The sequence below is a fragment of the Poeciliopsis prolifica genome, unplaced genomic scaffold (assembly GCF_027474105.1).
Source record: "Poeciliopsis prolifica strain line A6 unplaced genomic scaffold, Auburn_PproV2 SCAFFOLD060, whole genome shotgun sequence".
Classification (NCBI taxonomy): domain Eukaryota; kingdom Metazoa; phylum Chordata; class Actinopteri; order Cyprinodontiformes; family Poeciliidae; genus Poeciliopsis; species Poeciliopsis prolifica.
The window spans coordinates 2,212,675-2,228,756 of NW_026562435.1; the positions used below are offsets into that span (position 1 = coordinate 2,212,675).

The 16,082-nt window shown below is 37.9% G+C and overlaps 1 protein-coding gene across 1 annotated transcript; it reads right to left on the minus strand.

Annotated features, from left to right (window-relative positions):
- Positions 1-205: 205 nt before the first annotated feature.
- lrrc8c (leucine rich repeat containing 8 VRAC subunit C) lies at positions 206-15,061 on the minus strand. Its single transcript, XM_055060484.1, has 3 exons — positions 14,908-15,061; positions 7,165-7,310; positions 206-4,652 (listed from the first exon to the last, which is right to left on the minus strand). The coding sequence occupies exons 2-3, from the start codon at positions 7,300-7,302 to the stop codon at positions 2,400-2,402; spliced, it is 2,391 nt and encodes a 796-aa protein (XP_054916459.1). The 5' UTR covers positions 7,303-7,310; positions 14,908-15,061; the 3' UTR covers positions 206-2,399.
- Positions 15,062-16,082: the final 1,021 nt, after the last annotated feature.

Genomic DNA, 16,082 nt, shown 5'->3' on the forward strand with positions numbered 1-16,082 from the left:
CACAAAACAGTTTTTATCTGTATTGTGCGAAATTGCAAATAATGTTCAATATAATCTTTTTCATAAATGCAGAAACATCTATTTAGATTTCAGCAGTTTTTTTATGGCTTTTATCGATGAATTCTGCCACAACTCGTCCTTTGAGGGTAGTCATGAACTTAATGACCCAAAATGAAATCACAAATTAGAACTAATAAGCGACCAATAAAAAAAATGTTTTGTATTTTTTACAAAGAACAGCTATGTTATTGCGATAACATGGAAAACCTCAATTTACAGCGCAAGCATATTTGAATGTGTAGTGGAAAAAAAAAGTTTGCACAATAACTTTCAAGTTACGTAAATAACCACAACATTTATATTTATTCAAATATAAAAAGAAATTACATTTGAGGTTTCATTAGCTGTAAGCCGTAACCATCAAAATGAACAGAAATAAAGCTGAAAACATCACTTTAATGAAACTGGATGAGTGGCTTTTACTTTTTGAACTGAACCGACATAATTTTGCTCTTGTGATATTTTAATTTGCTGAGGTGTGTATTATTTGTTTTAAGTTTTGAAGTAGAAAGTAATGCATGTTTATAAAACAAGTAAGACAAAATAAGACATCAATGTAATTTGCCACGTTTAATGCACTTTAAATGACAAATTTCTACATTGCATAAAAGTGAAGCCAAGTCCTGACTAGTTTATGTCATTTTCTTTGCTTTACTCCAGTGTGAAATAAGTCACATGAAAGATGTTTAATAGACCGACCCCATTTCCAGAAAAGCAACAAAGATCCAAAATAGGATTAGCTTAATATCAAGCCGTTTTAGTCCTGCTGTAACAGAGACAACAGCAAAGGAATTCACTCTAACATTTATTAATCATCTCTTTTTTTTTCTATTCATAATAGAAAACATAAATACATTTAGAAATGGATGCCAATGAATCAGTCCAAAAAGACCTGGTGGAAAAACTGAGAGGTGAAGGCAAAAGGTAAAGATCTATAGAGTTAAGATTGTTTTGGAAAGTTATGCAGTCAACAGATCACTAAGCAGGTGTGAGTGTAAGTATAAATAAAACACAGACTTTATCCAATCATTAATTAATGATTTGTACAAATTCATGTGAACTTTTAAGTCCTGTGGTTATTCAGTATCAGTAGCTGACATGATCGATTTAACAAAAGTTAAATATAGGTTTTTATTAGCAAAAGGTTCTGAAAATGGGATTGGTGTATTGCATACATATGAAGGTGTAAGGCTGCCAGGGCTCTTGTACATCTTGAATAAAAATTTCCAATATTTCCAAAGTTTTTTTTTTCATGAATGGACAGACTGACTCATGGATGGATGGTTTGATGGACAGAGAGAAAGTTGACTGTATTTAAGGGTCAGTGGGTGGGAAGGTAGATGAGCGTATGAACAGCAACATGGATGTGTAGAAATGATTATATGGACGGACAGATGGAGTAATAGACTGATAAGTGGACAATCCAACAGATGGACAAACTGAAGACCAATAGAGGGCAGATGGACTTGAAGAAGAATGAATGGACAGACATGTAGGTTGACGAATATGCAGTTCAAAGATCGATACAGTAATGAGTCTAGAAATGATTATGATAACTGATGGGTTTATGCATAGTTAAAGGAATGAATGGATGACTGATGGGTTGAAAAACTAATGAAAAGAATGAGGGGGGCATGAATGGTTTTTTGAATAAATAGTCAAACTTATAGGTTGATGGATGTGCATCTTTTAATTAAAATTTAACATTAAAATGGTTTGGATATTTATCATCTAGAACATGGCACAAAGAAAATGCCTTAAGTTATTTGTTTTCATCAACTTTTTTTTTCTTTCATACTTATCCAGCGTTGGAAAATACTTCAAATGAACACAATAATTTTTCATGAGTTACAAAATAGTTGAATGACTGTGGACTTCTAGCTTCCATTTACTCCATTTGCAGTTAATGATTTCTTCATTTTAGATTTACATTTCCTTATCAAAAACTATATGTGGACATGAAAATAGCAAAACAACAGAATAAAATATGCTTAATTCAGTCAATGACACAAATCAGAAGATAAATATCGCAATAACACAGGTATAAGACACTAGAGGGTTTGCTTGACCTGCAAACCACAAGCCCTTTTAGTGACTCATCAGTGTTCAATCTACAGGAACATTATTCATACATTTCTCACTGCAGCAAAAGAAATATGTTTATTTTTCCCTTATTTCCATGTCAAGTGGCTGAAAAATCCCTGTAGCTGCCACATTAATACAGCGATATATGTTTCTTACAAGTAGTGTAATAGTTAGGGTTTAGAATAATTTTATATAAAACAAATGCTCTGAATTGATAGAGCAAACAACAGGCACTGGGGCTATAGTAAGGCATCTCACTCTGCCTTCATTTGGTCCCTTACATCTGAAGGCAGAGTTTCAAACAGTGTCTCTTCCACTATAAGGCCACTACGCTTCAAAGCACAACAGCAACCCAGCTCTTGTGGCAGGAACTCAAAGTGGTTGCCTTTGAGCTCCAAGTGGGTCAGCAGAGTGAGGTAAGAAACCTTTGGTGAGAGGATGGACAGTGAGTTCTTGCCCAGCTTTACTGTTTTGAGCTTTTTGCAAAAAAACAGTTCATCTGGAAGGTTTTCAAGTTTGTTACATGTGACTGAGAAGTACTGCAGACTCTGAAGTACCCCGATTTCGGGAGGGATGAATCGGATGTCATTGTGGGATAGATCAAGGTAGCGCAGCTTGTTGCACAAGAATAGATGTGAGGGTAAGATTTCAATCTTGTTGTGGCTGAAGTAAAGGCGCTCCAGGCTGCTGAGCTTTTTGATATGCTCTGGGATGTACATGATGCCGTTGTGCCACAGCTTGAGACAAATAAGCTTTCGGAGATGCTGGAAGCTGACAATTTCCTCAATGGAGCGAAGGTTGTTTTCTTTCAGGTCAAGTTCCTGGAGGCTTGTCAGGCTGAAGATTGCATGTGGAATGCGCTCAAGATCACAACGCACAAGCTCCAACTCAATCAAGCTCGTCATCTTTTTCAGATTGTTGAGCATTACAAGCTTTGTTCCATCATTGTGCAAGTACAGCTTCTGCAGATGACTTGACACGTCCACAATTGACTGTGGGATTTTTGTCAAATTGCTCTTAAGATAGAGAGTTTTCAGACACTTAAGCTCACGAAGAGACTCAAGAACGATATTCTTTGAAGCATCAGGACCGAGTGATCCGGAGAGGTAGAGCTCCTCTAGGTTACGCAGAACGTACATCCAATTCGGAAGTTCCTTATTGTCATCAAACTTGACACGAAGCACTTTCAGGTTCTCTTTGAGGAAAGAAGTAGCACTTGTGTGCAGCTTCAAAGAGCACTGGTAGAGAGACAGCTCCTGGAGGTCTTCCAGTTGAGAGACTGATGCAGGGATGGTGACATTGTTGATGATCTCAAGCTTGAGCGACTGCAGCTCCGTCAACTCAAAGACGGTATCGGGTAAACCAGGGAGCATGAAGAGCTGAAGTTCAAGTCTGTTGTTTTGGTTTGTCTGGAGTCGCTGACGCAATTTATCTGGGGTCCACTCATGGTTCAGATTGAGTTGTTTCAGCTTGTTCTCACTGACTTCTGAGAGGAAAACAGCAAACCTCTTGGAATACAGTGGGTCATACTGATCAATCATGTGCAACATGAAAGCAAAGTCGTTTTTAACATCTGGGATGTCACTGATGCCGGTTTCGTGACGCACATACTCAAAGGAATACTCTTTAAGTGAGCGGTAAAACAGCCAATAGGAAGTGTAGAGGCTTGTTAATCCATAGATAGCCACCAAAAACAGGTAACAGTAAGACAGCTTGGAAAACAGATGAGCCATGGTGTGATTACATTCAAACACTGTATATCCTGTAACGTCTTGAATTTCCTTGACTTCACAACAAACTCTGTTATGCACTTTATTCACTAGAAAGCTGTTGTAGGCAATGATCACAAGGAATTTCAGGACCTTAAACACAGTCTGACGAACGTACATAAGGTAAAGAATATCTCCCTCTTCCACGTGCAATCGAAACTTCTTTACCTTTTCAAACAGAGCCTTGGCTTGCTCACCCTCTTTTTTATCAAGGGCACTTGCTGACGGCTTTTCCACCACAATCTTTTCCGGAATAGACCTGAGGGACTGCGTCTTCTCCAGACTGTTTTCTTCAGGAGACAATGGAGTAGTGGACCTAGATGTTCCGCTCTTTTTCTGGTCTTTTTCCTCTGGATTCTCTCCAGACACCTCAGACAATGCCCGTGTGGTCCATGGGGAGTCAAAGCACTTGCTGAGCATAGAGATGAAATGCTCTATTTTTGAACTTGATCCGGGGAATTTAAACCAGAAATTGCTACACACCATGAAAACCAGTGTGTGCATGAGAACCAAATAGGGAAAGTACTTGGCATACCAATGTAGAGCCTTCTCATAACACATCTGATTGATAAAACTGTACTGCTGAAGATCCAGATTATTTTTCACCCCTCTCATTTCTCCCGGCCCATTTGAGAAATTGGACTGCAATTGTAGGAAGATGCTCCTGTTCACTTCACAAATGTTCTCTGAGCCAGATGATATTTTGTGAGGAAGACATATGATTTTGTCTTGCATTACCTGCAACAAGATGTAAGAAAACGGGGTACATGTAAGCACTTAAAAACATACATAAAATATATAAATAAAAGTAAAAGTGTTTGTTATTAAGGTAACAGTTCTGCTACCAACAGTTAAAACATGAAAGTACTGTGTTAAGAGTTGAAGTAAAGTGTTTGTAAACGTAAATAATTCTCCTTGTGGAAACTGAGATAATTAATTTTTGAATCATTTTAGGCATATTTGAACAATATTGCCATTCTGAGCCTCACTCCTCACCAGTTGGTGGTGGTAATGCACATATATTAGCTGTTTGCCAACCGCCAGTAAACTCAAGAAGAATATGATGATAAATTCACATCTAGGTGTTTTATATGTGAAACCAAACTGAAACAGTGTGCTTCACAGAGCAGACAGTCGTGAAGATGCCCAATGTAACAGACACTGAACCGCACTAACAGATGTGCAATGGCTGCCTGGTAGAGAGGAAATGCTGCTAGGTGCTACACTAGCGTTTTAAGCTTGTAACTTAACATACTAGTGTTAAGTTACTAGCTTTATACTAGCTTGTCTTCATCGCAGTGGAATGAAGAAGTCCCCTTCAACATCCCACTTGCAGAAATTGTGGCTACTGTAGGAGTCGGTATGTTCAGCTGTGAAATTTCAGATGTCTCTGGACAGTGAGCACAGTTCTCAAGTGTTGCTCACTCACTGACTAGGGAATCTAATCAGTTCGTATGGCTTCCTGAATCAATATTAAATTGCAAAATAAAAAAAACATTTGCAGTGATTGAGGAATAGATATTTTTATCCACCTCTAATACAAAGTGACTTTTGGAAGAAACAGTTGATGTTTTGCACTCGCTATAGCAAAGCCCAATTTAGTAGAAAATGTTTGAGCAGATCTGAATAGATCAAATAGTAAGGACATGTATGTTAACTTAAAAATTAAATAAATCCTCCTTAAATATTTATTTATACTTACTATATATATATATATATATATATATATATATATATATATATATATATATATATATATATATATATATATATATATATATATATATATATATATATATATATATATCAAATAAAATTTATTTTTAATCCTAGATTCTCTAAAAACAAGAAAGGTTTAGTCTAATTTATTGTCAGGAAGGGACAAAATAAGAAGTTTGTCTCTTGTTTTCTTTTGGCATTTCATGATGTAGACAGAACTTGATATGTCATGTTACCAGAAGCCCAATTAGTGGGTCATGTTTTAAAAGTGAATATCACTGGCTAATACTAAACAATGTTGTCACTTGTTTCCCTCTATTGTTTTTGTTGTGGTTTTTATTAGTATATTATAGCATGGTTACGTATGCATGTATGCAACAGACTACCACATAACTCCCTCTGGTTTAATACAGTAAAACTTAACTTAACCTTTATAATTAAATGAGTATAACATGAAAAAATGTGGAAAAGGTCAAAGTGTATAAGTACTTTTGCAAAGCATTGAACATACATGGACACCTAGTTACCCGTGTCGGGTAGTTTATCACTTTATTATGGTTTCTCTAGTGCTGCACTGAATGGTAGCTAGCATCAGTAAACAGAACAAAAGTCTGTGGTGTTTACTTCAGATTCAAGTAATAAAAAACAGATGTTGGACTGCAATGGTAATAGCAGGAAATAGGCACTTTAAATTACTGGTAGGAGGCTTTTAAAAGGAAAGGCGTGCCTTTGGGGCACTCTGCTTCGCTTTTTAAAATGCAGATCGTCAGGGATGTCTGTGCAGCATAATAGAAAAAGTAATGCAGTAGATAAAAAACAAAAACAAAACATAAAATACTGCCATGAAATGTCAAGTCAGACGAAATCTGACAAGCTGTCATTAAATGCACCATTATTTTTAAATCTGTGTTTCTACTTCAAAGTCTGAATGAGTTAGTTAACTGACAAGCATAGTAATAACAAGTAATTAGGCAAAACTACATGTTGATACAACTCCGACCCACAAAGTAAACTTGGCCGTACAAATAATTGTCCACTCAATTTGGAAAACCTCCGAATGAATCCAAACAGTTGGGGCAGGAGAGGGAAGACAATGGCTGCTCACCATCAGACAAATATCCTGTTAGGAGATTTACATCAAATATTTTGGTGCTATTTCCAGGATTTCCACTACGATGTCTAATAGCAGCCAAGAAATGTCCCTCATCCCAAACAAAGTGAGAAGTCAAGGGCCAGGCCACGGGGGTTTGGAATCTTCTGTTTACTAAAAGAAGCAGGGTGGGGAAATGTTTCCAGAGCTAAACCCCTGATGGGCTTAATGCTTTCCTTGCTGTACACAGGCCAGACTGGAGCAGAACACAAGCAGCGTTTTATTTTTATAGCTGGTGCCAATGGAGAAGGCAGAGAAGTTATGTTCCAATAGCCAATAGTTTTACCTGGCAATTCATTCATTCTGACTGGAATAGAAGAAAAAAATAAATAAAAATAAACTCTTTTTACATTGAGGCAACATGGATATTTGTTAACTGACCTGCAGAGTGCATCCAAACACACCAATCATCAGCATGATGACAGACAGGTACTCTGTGAACACGTCCCACCACGGCTTCAGGACTCTGAACGCTGGCTGCTGTTCAGAGAACTGCCGAAATTCCATCACAGGAATCATGATGCCTGCTGAAAGAAAACAAAGTAGATCTTTTTACATTTTAAAAGAAGTTATTGATTGAGACTGGCATAGTTTTATCGCTACAATAGCTTGTAATGTTCCTCAAGGTTCGTTCAGAAAAAACTTTACTTTTTTAATATATGAATTGCTTATTTGAAGGTGAAATTATTAAAGTCCATTGTTTTAGCCCAAATCCCAACATGGTCTTATTTGCTAAATCAAAACCTTATTCTGATGAGGCTGGTTTGTCAGATTACAAGTACCTTTTGAAAATAAAAACTTTACTTAGTCTTTATAATGTGTTTCACTCAGTTATGTACAGAAGGGCATCAAAGTTACTGAGGAAAAAAAATAATAATATTGATTTCAGAGTTCTTTTGTCCTCTGAAATCAATATTAGTAGACCCCCCCTTTGAGAACTTTCAGGAGGTCTCCCTCACTGAAAGCCTGTCCTCTGAAAACAACAATAATGTGTCAAACTGTGGGCCTCAGTACAGAAATGCAATACAACAAAAGAAAAATGTGAATTATTGTTGACTTTAAAACACAATCTAGTGATGCTCATCGGGACGTCAAAAGTTACAAACAGTGCAATAAACAAATAAAGGAAATCTGAGACTTTTGCTACCTCGCCGCCATTTTTGGTGGCGACCCACCAAAAATCCCTTTAAGAGGAAGGCATGTCACATTTGGCGAGACCACAAAAGAATGTTCATGTTTACAAATCCACTGTCCCATCAAGGTCCCAAATGTAATCCAAGAGAAATGCTGTGGAAAGAAATTCTAATGATACTCCTCAGAGAGATGGTCTGCACCTCCCAGGGTTCAGCTTGTGGTTTTACTAGATTTCACATGAGATTCCACATGAAATAATTCATATTAACTGTAGAAATATATTTATAAGTACAGGTTATGCTTCTTGTTGTATTAACACAGTAATAGTGGGTTTTCATAGAACAAGATATCAAAGTAGCACTATGCCACAACTTCAGCCACACAGATTTAATATCTGAATTGCAAAAATTCAAACCTATTTTATGTATTTATTAATTTTGTAATTTCACAGCTCCTGGCATTGGAATGAAGAATTCGCTTTCGCTCTACTTCAAGGACAAAAAAAGGAACAAATGCTTCCCTTCATTAGAATTAGCTTTATTGGCCAAGATTATGTGAGCTACAAAGAATTTGACTTCAGTTTTATGCAATCACAGCATATGAACTTTAGAAAAAATACAGTAGATCAGCACATACTTGTGTATATACAACCAAATTTCTTTAAGTGGAAAAGAAAAAAGAAAAGTAGGTTGTGACGGTGAAATATGATTAGTTTCACAGCAGAGTAGTTGTGTAAGGTGTTCGCTGTTACAACACAGAGACAGCCAGGGGGAAGAAACTAGCGCACAAATAGCTCTAACACTGACAAAGGTAAACGCCTAAACCGTTTGTATCAAGGATGTCTGGGTTCTACAGAGATGTTAGCTGCCCTTTTCCTGACACGACTGCTGTACAAGTCTTGGGTAAAGGGAAGGCCAGCCTTCTTGACCTCCTTTGCAGACCTGATTGCTTGTTACGTTCTGTGGCTGAGCTAAACAACATGTTGATGGATGTATAATGGATGAACTAAAAATGACTATTCCACATCTGGAATAGCCACAGGAAGTATAGTGTCTGTTGGGCCTTGTTCTGAACACTGTCGATGTGAGAGAATCATCTAAGGCCCCAAGATAGGGTGGCTCTACGAAAACAGAAGTGATCAGTAGACAGTGTTGGTGTCTACTGATTGGTCTGTCAATGACAACTGACAGACCAATTGCCATTGGTCTATCATTAATCAGACCAATGACAGTGGTGTCATCTGCAAATATCAGGAGTTTAGTAGCTGAAAACTCTGAGGTGCAGTCATTTGTGTACAGGGTAGAAAAAAAAGTTGGAAAATAATATCCTTTGGTGGAGGATGTCAGGGTTGGTGGTTTGAAAATCTAACTGAAGTCCACAAACAAGTTCCTGGGTGGTTGAGATGGTGCAGGAGGAAGTGAAGTCCCACTTTGATTAAATCATCAGGTGACCTTTTTGCCTCATACATAAAAAACAAAGAGTCCAGCACAAGGCTGTGGTGTCCTTTGGATACTTGAATACCAATCTCTCGAAGCATATCATAATCACAAAGGCCAGGATGACAGGTTGGTATTCATTCATTCCTGTCATGAGGCGTTTTTTGAGAACCGGGATGATTTGTGGCACATTTGAAGCATTAAAGACATACACAGTTACAGAGACAGGTGGAGAGCTAAGTGAAGATGAGGACCATTTGGACAGCTCAGGCTTTCAGGCAGAATGGAGAAGCCTGAAAGCCAGGCCCTGGTGCTGCAGTGTACTCAGCGCCTATTTAAATTGTCCTCAGTGGTCTTTAGAGTGGAGGGGTTGTAGATATATCGATGGTGGTGCAGGTAGTGTCCTACCTACATCAAAGTGTCCTGCAAATCACATTAGTTCTCGCAGCTAGCTGCGTTCTTCATCGACGCACGAGCCGAGTGATGGTGTGGGTAAATTGGCTGCCAATGTGACTGGCTGGTAAGTCAGTTGCCAAGGGGCAGTTGGCAACATAAACAGATACAAAGGTTTTAAAAATGCATGGTTTTTAAAACCATTATATTACTCTTGCTATGGTTCAAATGTCTTCTTAATCACATGCCGGAAAGTGTGCAGGAGTGGCCCAACTTTTGGCTGGCAGTATGGAGCTCAGTGTGTGCAGCTGCACTCTGCCAGACAGCTGGCTGAAGGACACTTGTACAATTCCCCCTTACTTGGATGTAAGCCATGCGTCCACACAAATTACAACCTCTTTCCTAGAACCCATTTCTGGGGTACATTTCTAATCTGATATTTGGCTTTTACTCAAGCAAATGTAGTTGGAAGTGAAATATGCACCTTAAAACTTTTTTTAATAGTAATAGAACAAATGCCATAAAATTTTCATACCGACTAATGCCTACTAATGATATTTACATTTTTGTTAAACCTATTGACTTCATACACATGAATATTGCTAATGTAATCAGTTCAAACTCGTTGCCATCAATAGAAAAAATTAAAATCCTTCTTATAGATCTAGTGAAAGATGTAATGAATTATCACCATCTTATGAAGGCCACTTATTTGCAAAGAGCCTTTGCACCTGGAACACAATAATGGAGAAAATGGACAGAAACCAGACCTCAGCACTTTGCTTGTGTACACAAACAGTGGCCTCAGAGCTATTTATCTCTTTAGAGGGTGTTAAAATTCGACTTTGTTGAGAATGTGAGCAAGACGTTCACATCTGATGCGCTGAGTCTCTGCTCACATTCAGGAAAAGTGCTCCGGCTGTACATATCCTGTTTCCTCCTGCCAGTGGATTAGATCTCAGAAGCAAAGTTTGTTGTTTTTTTTTATCTGCAAAGGCCTGAAAAATACACTATGTGTATGCGCATGTCTGAGAGTTTAAAAGTCATTTAAATAATCATTGTTTGATTTGTACAGCTATTATGATGAATACACTTTTGCTGTAGTTGCTGAGTAGTTTTCTAAAAGCATGAGGGTTACCTCAGCGGTCTTACTCTAAAGACATCACTGAGCATTTCCCTCAGAAAGCCAGTATTGATTCTTCCATCCTAGCATCACAATGTCAGCAGGGGTTTAGAAAAGCTATTACGAAGATATTTGTGCTCAAATGTCCACTGATGGCTCGCAGTAATGGGTCATGGAAGTCTAACAGCAGAGGAGCTGCAGATAGCCATGAGGAGGTTTGGCTTGCCAGGGACGCTTTCTCACCACAATTACATTCCAAGTTACATCACATTAATCAGGTTCATACAAACATAAGTGATTTGAAGCAATTTGCTCATCAATCAAGATGCACATTGTTGTAGTATGTTCAAAGCCAGTACACATTTATTCTGAGTCTTCTGATCTAACAAGTAACAAAAAATGCTTTCCTTTCTTACTTGAGGTATCCATGTCTTCATAACATCCTATAAAATATCTACATCTCAACTAGTTGGTTGGAAGAGATCCCAGTGAAAAACCTGTTTTTTCTGTCTGACCTTCACAAATGTTGACATGTAGATTTTGTTAAACTTTACATGGTCTTTGACTGGATTTTCCTTTTCTTTGATCAGATTAGCGTGAAATAAGGGATGGATTGTCCTGGGATCACTTTTTGGTGTAAATATCCAGTTCCCCAGATATCATTCAGATTTTGAGCTGTGGTTATTTTACGTCAGGGGAAATTACCAATGTGGTGTCTACCTGCCTCAAAAAGCAAACATTTATCTGTAACTGATCTCACCCACTTTCTGTAAACAAGCCAACGGGCCAACTAAGTAACCAACAAATATTGTTAAATTATTCTATAAAGTCCAGAACCCTATGATGTGTGCATGTTGTAAGTCCAAAGGACAATGGTACTGTACTGTTGGGGCATAGCTAGTAGCATCACACACAACACAATCCATTGATTGGGGGAAAAGAAGACGTCACTGCTTGCGACAATCACAAGATGTAATAAAACAAGTTTGTTGTCACACTACTTTAATGAGGCAACATTAGAAATGCTCTCGAGTAAGGCGACCACAAAATACACAGAACCACGTCAACAAACAGTAATTTCTTAACATATAGATATACCACAAAAATAAATGAAAAATATCAGTTTAGATTTTCAAAGAATCATTTTGCAGTGTGAGTTTAGCTATAAAAAAACTTGACTTTATTTTTTGTAATATCACACATCTTTATCAGGGATTTCCACAAATCTATGTATGAAAACCAGAATTGATCAATTTACAAAAACTTTCAAAATGCTTGAAAGTCTTATGTCTTGTGAGATATTTTGACATCATTTTATAGGCCAGATTTTGGATACATTTCTACACTGAAAAAGTAATATTACTTTTCTCATTGCTTAAGTTTAGATAAGCTTGAACTTTTTTTTTTGTTTAGTTTGGTGTCAATTCTTCATGCTACTCTAACTTCTGTAGCAAACTCATCTTCTAAAATAGCAACCAGTAAGCCAGAAGCTGTGGTGGTGTTTTTTTTTTTTTTTTTATGATTAGTGGTCAGAAATCAGATATAAGAAGAAACTTTTGGCTGCAGGCTGCTAGGCCTGGTCCACTGTGACTCTGAGTCCCACTGTTTCACAGTGTGATAATTGTCTAATATGATGTCATCATGCGTGACATTTTCACTCAGCAAAAATGTGTGACATTATCTCCTTGGCTGCTGGTGCAGTTGGTAGCACTGCTGCCCTGCAGAAAGAAGGTTTTGACTTTCTGTATGGAATTGTCATGTTTTCACTCAGTATGCATGGCTCTTTCCTGCTTCTGGCTTCCTCAAAGCACGGCTCAAAAGCATGGCTGTTAGGTTGGTCTCTATAAAATGCTCTGACAAGGAAGTGTGTGAGCATGGTTATTTCTCCTGTTCAGTGAAATTAATGAATAGAATGTATTTTCGTATTGAACAATTGTCTATTGCGATATATTTATTGCTCAGCTTATTTGGAATTTTTTGTTCAATGAAGCTCATGCGTGGATATTGGTGTAAATCTTTTGAATGCCTTAACTAAATCCAAAAGGTTGGATAAGGTTAAAAGACTAAAGCTAAAGTGCCACAGTATATTTGTATGTGTTGCAAACTAATCAGCTAATCTGAATTGTTTCCATCATGTACAGACCAGCAATGAATTTTTAGAAGACAAAATTAAATATCTCAGTTCATTCGAGTCCATGAAAGCCACAGGTTCGAGGTTTGCCATTGCTTAATGTCGCTGCAAAAAACATCACCGGAGCAACGACCACAGATCAGGAGCGCTCATGGTCCGCCCAGCTTCTCACATTCCAACCCACATTTACAGCCACAACAGTGAGGAACAGACCGTAATGGAGATATTCCAAACTGGAGCAGAATCCAACCACTTAGTGACACTCAGAGAAGCAGCTTTGGTTCCATACAACTGGAGAAAACTGTTTAAAGCAGAACTTTGTCTGGCATCCCACTAGAGGACCGTTTTATCCTCGGAACACTATTACAGAATATTTTTGTGGTTTTGAAACTGGAACTTTTTAAGGTTTAGTATGAGTCATGGGGGTGAAATCTGAAACCGAAGGTCAACATTTTCATAGACTAAGCAAATAAACTCAAAGTTTCAGATCAATCCTAATACATCCTAATATTGTGTTTAAACTGTGCCCTTGCTGTAAAGCATTTTCATTCTCTATTTTTATTTTATTAATTTTGCATTCTATCTTTGCGTGAACCTACTTGCTTTGATTACCTGGCGCTTTGCTCCTGTTGCACCAGAATTTCCTATAATGATGCAGTTTTAATCCTATTTTATAACAGATTCATATAGCGGTTTCCATTGAATAAAGCCCTAAAACCTTTTTGTCAAGCGGGCTGAATCAGATAAATTGGAATTACAACTTAATTTGCTTAAATTTCAGCCTTTGCTTTGTTTAGCTGAATGTGAAGAGAACTGGTGTGACTCAACTAATTGATCACATGAGTTTAAACTGAACCATTTTTAGCTTTAAAAGGGCCCTGAGCTATAACTTGCTGTTATGATTTGGTGCTTTATACGTGAAAAGCTAAATATCTTACCTGTACATTTAATGCCATTAAACATCCAGTCATTTACTTCGGATTCAACTTTGTTGTTAAAATACAGAAAATGATGCATTCTGACTTCAATGAGTCTCTGTTATTGGTCAGTTGGGAAGCTGCACCACCAAGCAGAACTCTGCAGTTATTTATTTTGATGTCCATCTGAAGGACATCATTGCTCTGATTTATTACTGTTACTAAGTCAGACCTACTCAGACTTCCATGTAACATCAGCATGCTGATTGAAACATAACAAAGGCGTGTTCAGTTTATGTCTGATTAATAACGAGGTGTATACATGAGTGAAGGGGAGTATAGCTGAAATAGTCAGAACGTGTGTGCAGACATGTAATAAGCAGACTGTGCGGCTGGTCTCAGGTAGGCAGTAGAGGAAAAACACTGTCCTGTTGGATGAGTCAGCTATTGAATTGAGCTGACCAGGCCATATCCGGGTCCCTTCCTGACAGGAAACTTCTCTGAATCCCAGATATCCAGATATCCAAAAACAGACATCGTTGGGAACACACCCAGACTTCCAGCATTAGAAAAGTACTGTCTCGCTCGGGAGGTGGAAAAACACAAGCCGCAATGCAGGAGTAGTTTTTTTTTTTCCTCTTCTTCTTTTCTAAGGGGAATACATCATTACAAAAAAAATGACATCACAGAAAGTACTAAGTAAGTTGAAAATAAACGGTGAGTCAAAGTGAAATCACTGAAAAGTTCCGGAGTTGGGAACTAGCAGTAGTTCTTAAAGCATTGAGGATAAATATAGGAGAGACCCCTGCTGCGGCTGACAGGCGGCTACTTTTCTCTGCGCTGTTTCCCCCCCCTGCACCACATGCCCGAGGAGAAAACTAACGGTGACGCCGTTCAACTACGTACTCCACCGACCACAAACACTTCAGCAGCTGAGGGCGACTTTCTGGGGTGGGAAAATGATAGTCGTCCGGCGGTTGAAACGCTTACCTTTTCTCTGGGGACGAGCTTCGCTTCAGCACGGTGTGTTCCTCGCGCGGTTCGGGCTCCCTCTATCCCCGCTGACCAATGAGCCTCCCTGGATCCCCCGGTCCAGACTGAGCGCGCGGGCATGGACCGTCAGCTGCAGGGGCGTGGACTTCAAAAGAACCGAGCTCCGGTTACAGTTTATGATGCACGTACCGCTCAGATGGATGGGCGGGGATACAATCTAGCTTAATAATAATAGTAATAATAACAACAACAACAACAACAACAATAATAATAATAATAATAATAATAATAATAATAATAATAATAATAATAATAATTGATTAATGCGTAAAATAGAAGTACGTATTTAAATCAGGGGCCATAAGTAGGTGTTTCTGTTACTTTTTTATTTACAGACCAAAAAAAATAATAATAATCTGTGAAGTGTGGCATGCAAATTAATTCAGCTCCCTTTACTTTGACACTTTTGAATATAATGCATTCCAACCAGAGCTGCCTTTGCAGGATGTCAACATATTAGTAAACAGAGCTCAGCTGCTTCAAGGTAAGTATGTTGTGGAATCAGCCTCTGCAACAATAATGAAGAAAATTATATAACTTACAGCACAATTTCATTTCTTTTGGGATAAATAATGTATATTTCAATTAAATTTAACTGAATAAACCGACCCGTATTATCCCACGGTGGAGAATAATACTATTTTTGCTATTTTCTATTAGAATAGAAATTCTAATATTTTCTATAAGAATAGAAAATAGCAAGAGCATGCAAATTCATGCAAAGGTAAATCAATGTGAAAATAAGAGGCTGTACCAGAAGGGTTAAACATATACTATGTTCAGCTGCGTTGTTTGACATTGTCTGAATTTTAAACAAGCATTGAACAACTGGGATGTTATTAATTACAGCACAAGAGTAGAGCTGATGTTACTAAGTTAAGTCTCAACACAAATTCATTGTGATAGGTTTAAGTTTTCGTCGTAGAGTCTTTCCGAGCATACACGAAGTGCCCGTCAGTGTTCGTGGCAGTGTTGCCTTCAGGGACGACACATAAAGAATCACTTAGACTCCTGGAGAACGTCATATAAATACCTCTTTTCATAAAAGTGTTCACCGCTCTTACAGTTACTAACATGTATGATAGCTTTCATTCTCGGATCTATTTTACGGA

Excerpts from the sequence above, each read along its gene's own strand:
- lrrc8c (XM_055060484.1), bottom strand. The coding sequence starts at position 7,302 with ATGATTCCTGTGATGGAATTTCGGCAGTTCTCTGAACAGCAGCCAGCG. Across the intron at positions 4,653-7,164 it reads TGTTTGGATGCACTCTGCAG|GTAATGCAAGACAAAATCAT; the intron begins GTCAGTTAACAA and ends ATCTTGTTGCAG.